Source organism: Stomoxys calcitrans, chromosome 4 (assembly GCF_963082655.1).
Source record: "Stomoxys calcitrans chromosome 4, idStoCalc2.1, whole genome shotgun sequence".
NCBI classification, from domain to species: domain Eukaryota; kingdom Metazoa; phylum Arthropoda; class Insecta; order Diptera; family Muscidae; genus Stomoxys; species Stomoxys calcitrans.
The window spans coordinates 41,185,700-41,198,194 of record NC_081555.1 but is presented as its reverse complement, the minus strand read 5'-3'; the positions used below and the strand labels follow the sequence as shown (position 1 = coordinate 41,198,194).

At 39.3% G+C, this 12,495-nt stretch overlaps 1 protein-coding gene across 4 annotated transcripts in view; it reads right to left on the bottom strand.

Moving 5' to 3' along the window:
* The window catches only part of LOC106081131 (rho GTPase-activating protein Graf), a 349,632-nt gene that overhangs the window by 332,285 nt on the left and 4,852 nt on the right, over positions 1 to 12,495 (bottom strand). For 3 of the 4 annotated variants that reach the window (XM_013242882.2, XM_013242886.2, XM_013242885.2), the window contains exon 2: positions 4,227 to 5,577. In XM_013242882.2, the coding sequence (XP_013098336.2) occupies positions 4,227 to 4,701 (475 nt within the window). In that variant the 5' untranslated portion in view covers positions 4,702 to 5,577. Of the gene's footprint in view, positions 1 to 4,226; positions 5,578 to 5,924; positions 6,175 to 12,495 lie in introns of those variants that run through there. The other variant, XM_013242883.2, reaches the window with a different exon arrangement.

The following is a 12,495-nucleotide window of genomic DNA, read 5'->3' as shown; positions in this document are numbered from 1 at the left end:
GTGTGGTCATTATTGTAGTTTTCATTTGTATACCCTTTAGAAGGGAAGTAAAGGCCTTGTAATGTTAAACCAAGGATCTAGTTCTAGCAACCGCAATCGACTTATTACGATCGAGTATTCATCCCATGGCAGCCGGTTGTACGTATCTGATTGACCCGACAAAGTTTTTCATCGGCAAGGACGGCCGCCTCAGTGCACAACACTCTCCAACAACAACAACGATCGAGATTCGCATTTTTTCGATTATTGCATCCGTTATCGATAAATTCTAATCGAAACTTCGATGAATATGTGCAAGTTTTGCCAATTTACCTATTATTGAATGCGTTATCGATAAATTCTAATCGAATCACCGATGAAAATGTGCGAGTTTTTGCCCAATCGCATTGAAGTGTTTATTTTGTAAAATAAAACAATAGATTTTCACATTTCAAAATTGCAGGATTCACCAAAAGAAGATTAGGTAACTTGCGAAAACATAAAGTGAATAGGCCCCATGAACATCATTGCAAATACAAATTTGCCCATGAACATTCCACAAAGGAACAGGGGCGAACTTCTCACATGTCAATGAGTGCTGTCCGATTTAATTTTAAGCTCAATTATAAGGGGCCTCCTTTTTATAGCCGAGTCCGAACGGCGTGCCGCAGTGCGACAACTCTTTGGAGAGAAGTTTTTATATGACAAAGTACCTCACAAATGTAGCCAGCATTAGTAAGGGGGATAACCACCGCTGAAAATGTAAATGAGGATGCCCGAGGAGGTGCTGCAGCTCGCAAGACATTTCCATTGCATCCCCTGATCTCCTGAGTGACGCATCCTGGCAAGCTGCCATCTCGTTGAGGTCAGACCATCTCGCCATAATTCTCACCATCAGCGAATTGAATCTTGACATAAACGGGGTAGTCACCGAACATAGGCGGAATTTTTTTCTGGAACACTTGCAGCAACTTAGGCACCGGTTTAGACAAGCTGTGGTCTACTGTCAAGTCACTCTCGAACTCCGGTAGACGTAATGACACTTTTGGCGACGTAACCGTGGCTGATCCGAAGAGATGCGCCAGGTTGTTCGAAAGTCAATTTATTTTGCATCCCGAGAGTGACAGGGCAAGGAGGCGAACCATTCGCCGTAACCGTGGTCTCCGAGCCGATGTACAGCCATCACAATTTACCGTGGGTGAAGTTACGTATGTCATCCGTGGCGCCAAACCATCAAAGGCGTTGGTCCCCGACGGAATCTCTACACTGGTGCTGAAGAATCTGAATTTACCTGGAGTTGAGTACCTCACTACTGCCCTCAACCTGTCTTTGAACACTCTTATAGTTCCGGATGTCTGGAAAATGGGCAGAGTGATCCCGCTACTGAAACCTGAAAAGGACCCAAGTTTGGGCGAGCCGTACAGACCCCGACCGCCCTTCTCTCTCAAGTAACAGGGACGCTCCTCCCTCGTGGGAGGATTTTTTTGCGCAGAACATCAGCAAGGATGTGAAAGACTGTATGGCACAACAACTGCTTTGCATGCCATCGCCGCACATACTTGCCGTGGCTTCAATCAGCCCAGGCCATGCGATAGGGCGGTCCTCATGCCACTGGACCTATCGAAGGCATTCGTCACTGTCAGTCATGCCATACTATTTGAGGACATCGCCAACATGTCCCTCCAGCCAGGCCCGAAACACTGGCTAAGAATTATCTGCGTGGTCGCCAGTCGTTTATGGAATTTGGGGATAAGAGTTCGAAACACCGTGGAGTGTGAGTTCCCCAAGGCGTGGTTATATCTCTGGCACAGTTTAACATCTACCTATACTCCATTTCACCCCCTCCAGACGGCATAGAGATCGCATCATATGCGGACGATTGTACGTTCATGCTATCCGACTTTCCACACATTGTTGGCATCTGTGATAGCTTAAACGTCTATCCAAAGAACTTGCCGCTAATTTCACTGCAGATATCTGCCTCCAAATCTTCAGCCACATTGTCACTACAATACGTGTGAGGTGAATAATGAGCTAAATGTGGTAGTCGATGGAGAAACGATTCCGACCATCAAGTGTCCCATAATATTGGGTTGCCCAAAAAGTAATTGCGGATTTTTTAAAAGAAAGTAAATGCATTTTTAATAAAATTTAGAATGAACTTTAATCAAATATACTATTTTTACACTTTTTTCTAAAGCAAGCTAAAAGTAACAGCTGATAACTGACAGAAGAAAGAATGCAATTACAGAGTCACAAGCTGTGAAAAAATTTATCAACGCCGACTATATGAAAAATCCGCAATTACTTTTTGGGCAACCCAATACTTGGTGTTACATTTGACAGGCAATTTGAGATAAGGTCAAAAATGGAAACACGGTCCTCAAGTCCCTTGCCGGCAGCACTTGGGGTACTAAAAAAGCAATCTTTTTGACCACGTACAAACCAATTAATCGGTCGGTGCTAAATTATACGGACCAGTGTTATTTCGTCAGCTATGTAACACGTAGTAAAATAATATTCAGATCTGTCAAAATGCCGCTATTCGAACTGCGGCGGGTTGTCTCCCCAGTTCTTAAGTGGACCACCTCTATCAGAAGACAAAGATCCTACCCATGCAAAGATATAACTTCATGCGTACCAAACAATGCCCTCTGGGGTCTTACCACAGGGACTATCCAAATCATCATCTTGTGGGTGGGTATACACCGCCCAGAAGACTTAAGGTAAATCTATATGATCTATACCAGAGGTTCAGCCCTCCAAGAGAGATCCACTAGATCGACAGACATATCAAGCGGGTCTAAACAACATTCATGCAGACATGGTAGCAGAGGCGGTGAATAGCCACCGGGTGGATGTGGTCCTTTAAGAACAACCACCTCCAATTGCAACTGAAGAAATTGGGCTTCCCCGGCACACCAGAGTTGTTCTGGCTTAAATACGACCCGGTAGATGAGGACGTGCAGGATTGAGGCCAACGTGCACTATTTGTGTCCTGATTGTAACCTAAGACCACACGACACACGTCATCTATTTTAACTACCCATCCAGACCAAGATCCTTCTGGACGCATCCCACCTTAGTCCACCAGAGTTCCTGGATCTAAATATTCAACAGGACCAAGCAGACGAAAGACAAAACGCAATACACTGATACAACAAAAATGACAGCCGGCGGTAGGTACCGATTGAGCTGTTCATCGGCAAATGCTGCCGCCTCAGTGTACAACACACTGCTACTATAACAACAACAGCGCTCCTCTTCGGTCCGCCTGGTTTCCATCGTTGTTGTTGTTGGGTCAATCCTATACGTACATCCGGCTGCCATGGGCTTGGTTGTTGGTGTTGAACACCATACTTTTTTATTTTACTATCTTGCTCTTATCTATATTTCTTCTGCTTTTTTTAAACTCTCAGATTGCAAATAAGCCATTAGGTTCAGATTTTGATATATCTTACATATAATGTTGTTCTTCGATTTGACTTGTTAAGCACCTAACAAAAGCAATTGTAGTTTGATTTAGCTGAAATTTGGCACATAGTGTTCTGTCCAACAACAGTTCCAAGTATGGTTCAAATCGCGCTATAGCCTAATATAGCTCCCATTGGAACCGGCTTATGCATTTCAGATCTTGAACCGGTGCAACCCGTAATAGTTGTCCGATTTGACTGAAATTTGGCTCATAGTATATTATTATTATTTCCAACATCCATGGAAGTTTTTTCCAAATCGGCTTATAAACTGATATAGCTAGAAGCAGATCTCCCGATTAGCCTTCTGAGGCCCCCAAGAGTTTAGATTTATGCCTGATTTGGTATGTAAAGTAAACGTGTGTCCTTCAACCAAGTTCATATGTGTACATTTTTAGCAGAATCTTTGGTGGTGAGTTCCCAAGATTTGGCTCGACCGAATTTAGCACGTTTTTACTTGTTTTTATTTTTAAAACCCCATACACTTCAAATTCTCTTTGTAACTCAGATGTTAACGTTTTTCACAATATCCACAAATACTCTGTTGCATGTGTCATGAATTATGAGTTGGCCAATCGATTCTTTTCATAGACACTGACTCTTAAGAGGAAATGGTTAATAGGATCCCAATTGTAGGCTCTGGACTGAAATTTGAACCATAAAATGCGGAAACTTTACTCTTCTCTTATTCATGGCGCCCAATGGAGTCTATGGGACCTTAAATTATTTAGTTTTTAATTAAAAAGCAAGCATACAAATAAACATTAAACTCACCTTTTGCAGCACTCATTAAATCCTTGACCTCCTTAATGATACGTTTGATTTGATGACTAGTATGATCCAGCTCCTTCTCATGACGGTTAAGATTATCGCGAAACTCGGGACTATCCACAATGCATTCTTCGAACTCTAGCGGTTCTAGACCGCGACGGGCATCCTTGGTGCCCCCGCCCATTTTGCCACCACGATTGTTATTTTTGTTGCTATTATTATTGTTGTTGTTGTTATTGCCGTTGCTGGAAGAGCGTCCGACTAAACGATGGGATTTAGACTTGGATTTAAGACCTCCCTTCTTGGTAGACAGTAGTGGGGGAGATATAAGGTGGTTGGGTGATGAAGCAGATTTCGATAATTTAAAGCCGCCTCCGCTGCTGTGGTTGTTGTTGTTATTATTGTTAGAGTTTATGTGAAGGTCAAGCAAATTGTTGTTGTTGTTATTATTGGAGCTTTTTGTTTGATTATTCTTCATAATTTTCAATTATTTTGTTGTTGTTTTTAAGGAGTTTTGATGACAATAGAACGTTGCACGTTGCACAATAGCAATCAAGCCAAGCAAAGAATATGATGGAGAAGAAGAAGAAGTAGAGAGAAGTTAAGAAAGGCGTTGGGCAAGATAATAGCACTTTGTATCATTGAATACGCATAATAGATCATACACTTGTCACAATGCTGGAGAAGACCAACGAAATAAATAATCGAAATCAAAGGAAAAATATATTAAACGAAAAAGAAGAGCAAGCGGGGTTTTTGGATTTTTCACTGTGTTACACACTGGCAAATTAACTCATATTGGTTGAGAAGTTGTTTGGCGCTTTGCAATTCTATTCTTTCACGATTTTGAAGAAAGCTTATCAGAATAACCAACGATCACGATTTTCTTTCTGATTGATTCGAATCGTTTTGTTCTCAACTTATCGATTTATGTTTTTTCTTTCTATTTTAGGATTTTATTGCACTGCTGCTGCAACGACGGCAGCCTTCGATGCTGATGTTAATGCTGTTGATTTTGCTTTGTTGTTCCACTTGGAATTCCATTGCACCCGAAAGGTTTGATTTTGTTGTTGTTTTTGCGTTTTTATGAGTTGCACCTTTGTTGTTTTTCGTTGTTCACTCTTCCTTTTATTTTTTGCATTCGAGGTTCTTTTGTTTCGCACACACGCACACACACTCCTGTATGAAAACGATGGTGGTTCGTTCTCTTGGAGTTGCACTCACACACACACGAAATGCTCATGCCATCTCTTGCTCTCTTTGTGTAGCTGACATTTGCGCACTCGTACTTGTTGATCAACTATTGTCAATTAATTAATTTTTTCCCCTTGCATAGGTAAATATCAACACAAAACTGAAAAATAAAACAAAAAGAACACAAAAGCGCAATCAGATAACATGAATAAAAAAACACAAGAAATAAAAAAATACATATTATTCAAGTGTAGTGATCAAGACAGGCCTTTCTACTTGTAACCAGAGTTCGCAAATCTAAGTTTTTATTTTGTTTTGTTGTTTACTTCGTTAAGCATACACTAGAGAGGGATAGATATACGGTATACAACACTTTTGCCACTCTTTATCACGCAACAGGCAGACAGACATTACACACATTCACTCTAAATTCCATTCTCAATCATTTATAAAAATGCAAAAATCGAAAACCTTTTAGATTTAACAAGGTAATAGAAACTATCCTACCATTTATTTACTAGCAACAGTTTTAAAAAACATTTTAAATATCAATAGCAACTCCACTGTTAAGAAAGTCTTGACATTCATCACTTCTTTATTCAACGATTGTTACATGCACAAGATTCTCGTCGTCGTTTCATTTTTTTGCGGCACTATTTTAACTTCATATGTTAAAAAAAGACAACTCAAAAAATTCTTTAAAATATTATGATCTTTTTATTTTATTATATTATTTATTTTGTTTTCGTTTCGATCGTTTCCGTTCCGTTTGTTTTCAGTCGTTCGTCTTGTCTTTCACCTTCCGATCTGTTTGTTGGCTCTGTTTGAAGTAGAAGTTTGAAACTGATTGCCCTGCCATTGAATTAAGTACCATGTGTTGTTGTTTCTGTTGGCAGTTGATGGTGTGTTTGTAAAATTACCTGGATTTGTGCTCTGCTCTCTGCTACTACTTGTTGATCTTTTAAATTTGCTTGAGCCCCAGCACACATGTTCGTTTTCAACTCAAGCATCCACTTTGAGAGAGAAAGAGAGTTAAACCAAATCGAACTCTGTTTAGAGTTGCCATGACCAAATAAAATGGCCATGGGTCATGGAAAAAAATCGTTAGGGGGAGAAAATGGCCCCTACCGAAAAGTTTACAAGGACTAAATGCGAGTGTAAAGCGCAGAAATCATTACTGAAAATTTTGGTTGCAGTGGGACGTCAAAGTCCGAATAGTGCAGAGACCAGTCAGCGCGCCTGTCAACAATCCGGAGCCATGTTTCCTTAGTCACAGACAGGGTCTTTGCCTCCGTGCAACCTACCGAACCAGCCCATCCCTCACCCTGAAGCTTGCACAGGGACTCACCGATAGCACATTCCAACCAGCGATCCACTTCTATACTGCTTGTCGAATTCTTCGGTACCCGCCACCCCTTAATGGGCCGGGACACAGTAGATCCTGACAGCCTTTTGCATGGTTCGAAGCAGCTTATTGTATCTTCTTACCAGCCTTGACCTCACATGACCTAATTTAAGAGCCTTCAGCGCCACGAATGGCAGATATTTACAAAGTGCGGGTTGTAAACACTCCAAATTATGTGGCCTAATCCAGTCTTTAAGAGGTCTACCGCTTTGCTATCAATGGTTAGAACAAAGGTCTCAGTCATTGTGTCCGTCATGATAAGTCACTGTCTGATCGGAAAATATGCTAATAGACTGAAGGTTCGAAGTAACGGCTTCTGCGGTAGAGATGTTAGGACAACGAGGAAGAGAAAAAATATTTGGTACGTGTATGTTCCGCACTGGCAGTCGGAAGGAGTTCCATGTTGTAAAAATTTCCAAGTTGTTGGAATTTTAAATCGATCTGAATGGTAGAAAATAGAAGGCATCCTCATCTCCCTTCTTATCCTTTACAAATGGAAACCAAGCGGTTTTTAACATGTTAGCCACTTACTTTGTTTGTAGTCAAAGCATGGTAAGTTCGGACGGGCCGAATCTTGGGTACACACCACCATGTATTCTGGTAAAAGAAGTACCTTTGTTAACTCAGGATGTTGCATTATTTTGTACCAATCAAATCTAGTACTGATTGAAGCTACTATGGTCTCAAGAAGTAGTTGAGAGTATTGGAGGACACGAGTGTACTTCACATACCATATTTCAGTCAAATCGTCAAAAACTAAGGTTTCTAGAAGCTCAAGCAATTAAATCCTGAAATCGGTTTATAAGGGGGTCTATGCCAGTTTATAGACCCATTCGGTTAATACTTGACATGGATGTTGGAAGTAAAAAACACAAGTCATTGTGCCAAATCGGATAAAAATTGAGGCCTCTAGGGGCTCAAAAAGTCAAAATCGGGGTTCGTTCTAACTAGAGCTGGCAAAATGTTGATGGCACTATCGATATTTAAATTTTTGTCTGAATATAGATTGATATTTTTCCGATGGGTACTATCGAAAAGTTAAATTTTTTGCAAATTTAAACAAAATTAAGCGATTCGACACCTTATGTATCCTTTAAGATACATTGGGCCTATAGAGGGCTCAATTTCCATCCGATAATGCTTACATTTTGTACCAACTGACTTTATATTGCTTCTATATAAATCGATCTCGAAATTTGTATACCCTCCACTATAGGATGGGGGTTATACTAATTTCGTCATTCTGTTTGTAACTACTCGAAGTATTCGTATTGTAAATGGGCTATATCGGTCCATGTTTTAATATAGCTGCCATATAAACCGATCTTGGGGCTTGACTTCTTGAGTCTTGAGCTCATCTGTTATGATATCCAACAACTGTGCCAAGTATGGTTCCAATCGATCAATAACCTGATATAGCTGCCATATGAACCGATCTTGGATCTTGATTTCTTGAGCCTCTAGAGTGCGCAATTCTTATCCGATTGAAATGAAATTTTGCACGACATGTTTTGTTACGATATTCGACAACTGTGCCAAGTATGATTTATGTAAATCGATCCACGTTTTGATATAGCTGCCATATAAACCGATCTTGGGTCTTGACTTCTTGAGCCTCTAGAGTGCGCAATTCTTATCCGATTGGAATGAAATTTTGCACGACGTGTTTTGTTATGATATCCAAGTATGGTTCAAATCGGTGCATAACTTGATATAGCTGCCATATAAACCGATCTTGGGTCTTGACTTCTTGAGCCTCTAGAGGGCGCAATTCTTATCCGATTTTAATGAATTTTTGCACGAAGTATTTTATTATGACATCCAACAACTGTGCCAAGTATGGTTCAAATCGGTCTATAACCTGATATAGCTATCATATAAACAGATCTGGGGTCTTGACTTCTTGAGCTTCTAGAGGGTGCAATTCCTATCCGCTTTGGCTGAAATTTTGCATGACGTATTTTATTCTTACTTTCAACAACTGTGTCAAATAAGGTTCAAATTGGTTCATAACATTATATAGCTGCCATATAAACCGATCTGGGATCTTGACTTCTTGAGCCTCTAGTGGTCGCAATTATTATCCGATTTGCCTGAAATTTTGTGCGACGGATCCTCTCATGACCATCAACATACGTGTTTATTATGGTCTGAATCGGTCTATAGCTCGATACAGCTCCCATATAAATCGATCTCTCTATTTTTCTTCTTCAACATACGTGTTTATTATGGTCTGAATCGGCCTATAGCTCGATACAGCTCCCATATAAATCGATCTCTCTATTTTTCTTCTTGAGCCCGCAAAGGGCGCAATTCTTAATCGAATTAGCTGACATTTTACACAGGTCTCCAACATATAATTTAATTGTGGTCCAAGCTGGACCATATCTTGATATCGCTCTAATAGCAGAGGAAATCTTTTCTTATATCCTTTTTTGCCTAAGAAGAGATGCCGGGATAAGAGCTTGACAAATGCGATCCATGGTGAAGGGTATATAAGATTCAGCCCGGCCGAACTTTGCACGCTTTTACTTGTTACTTCTCATTTTCTTTTGAAATAAAGTTGATGGGACATTAACGATAGTATCGATACTTGCTATTAAAAGTATGGAATGTTGAGATTATCGATAGTTTGCCAGCTCTACTTCTAACGCTACCGTGATTTCGACAGACGGACCGAGTCAGAATAGCAAGGCAATCAAGAATATATACATTTCTTTTAAAGCGTCTCAGATCAATATTTCGAAGTATTACAAACAAAATGACAAGATTAGTATACCCCTACATCATATGCGCGTCATATTACGATTGATTTCGATACACCATCGCTTTGTATTTGGTGGTATTTCAAGCTCACTGTTTTAAAAAATAGTCAGTCCCCTATCTTTTATCTAGAGTTTTTAAATGGTATCACTTGGTAACTACCGCGCATATACAAATAATGACCTACTCGTTAATGTGATAAAAAAAAACCAAAACTGAAAACTTCATAACCAAATATGATTCATAATAGGCAACCTCTGCCAATTATCGAGCAAATCCCATTCAATAGAAGGTGAAAACCAAATTGTCTTCTTCACTCTACACCTCGCTCTCTACTTTGTGTTGGCAAATGAAAACTTAAGCCGAAGAGAGAAGAACTCGCAGAGAACCAAACTAATTGATCGGTTGGGAGAGGAAGTGTGAGTTTGTTCGATAATTTATCGATAGCTTACTAAAGCTCTGTTTGCACTTTCCTCCCTACTGGCATGATAAGTGCAAAGTAACCAAACGGCATTTAATATCGCTATGCCAATTGTTTGCTTGAGTAACACACAAGTGCAGAAAAATTTTGTTATGAAACGGCAAAATTTATTGATTTGCAAGAATTGGAATGCAATTAAATGGTTGTAAAACAGTTGCCAACACTTGTTTGAAAGAAAAAAAAATAAAGAATGACAACAAAGAAGGGCTTGAAAGTTATTATTATGATATGAGTAGATTTTTCACTTTCTCAAAACGTTAAAAATAACTTTAATATTGAAAAAAAAAAATTACGTATAGAAAAAAGAGTTTTTAAAAAATTTCTTTCAAGCAAACCCCATACGATGAAGAAAAAATTTATATTATTTTGTCATTGAGTTGGCAATACATTGAAATAAAAGTCTAAAGTAAATTATCACTGCGCTGCAGTCTTTTTGAATAAGGATATCGAACTGACACTTAGTACATGACATACTAAATTTCATATACCAATGTCCGTCTGTTGAAAAACGATAGCGTTCGAACTAAGGACGCCACAGCATAAAATTTGACAAACATTCTTCTTAACAATGGAGACTGGGGATAACAAATACACGTAGGCCATATCGGTTAAAATTTCGATATATTTGCCTAGCCGATCCCTCAATCTTAGATCTTGTGTCCTTATAAGCCTCAGTTTTATCCAGTTTGACCGAAATTTGGTATATGATGTACAAGAATGCACTCCAATACCCAAATACAGTGCAAGTTCTTTGACCAGAAACAGGTATAACAAGTTCTCAAAGACCGAATAAGCTTCGAGGATAAACTGCGTGTCGCATGGCTTACCAAAACTACGGATAAAGTAAGAGACAGCACTCCCGTCGAAAGACTTAGGACGATGGGATAATGGTTACGAGCTAGGTATATACCATTCCCTTGTCGGAAAGGTATGTAATTCGGGAGTTTCGTATCAGATAAGTGAGACTACGGTTGATGTTAAAAGTTACGTTAAGGTTAGGACACCTAACCCAGCAGCCATGGGCGGTAGGCGCCTCACGATCATAGGTCCATTGTATTCGCTTTGAAAATGAAGAGGAAGAAGACGGATAGAGATCTACGACAGTGCGGTCAAGAGTAGTAGAACGAAGGGAGAATAAACCAGTAAGGAACGGCAAAAGTCGGGCGGGCCGACTATATAATACCCTACACCTCCTAGTACACGTGCTGCTTTTAATATGTAAAACTTATCTTCAAATCTTGTCACAATACAAAATAGAACATCTCACATCTAGAGATGTGACCAAACTTTTGGCTTTTACTGCCTTAAAAGTCCATATAGGATAAAATATATACATTGGAGCTATATCTAAATCAGGACAAATAAAACGTCTCATGCAAAAGCGGACTAAAATTGTGGTTTCTACAGGCTAAAGTCTATTTCGGATGAAAGATATTTCGGGGACCTATATCTAAATCTAAATAAAACACCTCGTACTACATCTTATTAACCTAGTACTACATCTTATGGTGGATTCTAGAGCCTTAAAAGATCATATCGGACAAAATATATATATGGGTGCTATGTCTCAATCTAGAGCGATTTATATGAAATTAAATCGCTCTAGATAGGGACTTTAAATAAAACAACCCACGCTAAATTTTGTAGACATCGGGCCGAAATTGTGCCTACTAAAGCCTTTAAAGTCTAAATTGGATGAAAGATGGAAGGCATATCTAAATCTGAATCGATTTTTAAGAAATTCTGTACACATATGAAGACGTCAAATAAAGCACGCCATGCCAAATTTAGTAAAGATCGGACCAAAATTGAGGTTGCTACAGCCTTAAAACTCCATATCGGATAAAATATATATATGGGTACTATATCTAAATTTGAACCGATTTTTATGATATTTTGCAGTCGTATTGAAACTTTAAAGACAACACTTCGTGCAAAATTTTGTATAGATCCAACCAAAATTGTGACTGCTATAGCCATAAAATTCTATATAGTATGAAAGTTAGCTATATCTAAATCTGGACCGATTTTGACGAAATTTTGCACACATATGAGGACGTTGAATAAAACACCCCACGCCAAATTTTGTAAAGATCGGACCAAAATTGTGGCTTCTACAGCCTTAAAAGACCATATCGTATGAAAGATATATATGGGAGCTATATCTAAATCTGAACCGATTTTGTGCAAAATCAATAACGTTCGTCCTTGGGCCAAAAAAGAGACTCGGACAATAAATGCGACCCGTAACTTGATCACAAGAACACATGGACAGACAGACGAACATAGCTAAATCGAATCTGGAAGTGATTCTAAGATAAGTATACCGATCATACTTATCAATGGGTCTAGCTCTTCTCCTTCCAAACGTTGCAAACCAATGCACTAAGTTATAATATACTGTACCTCAGTAGTGGTGTAGGGTATAA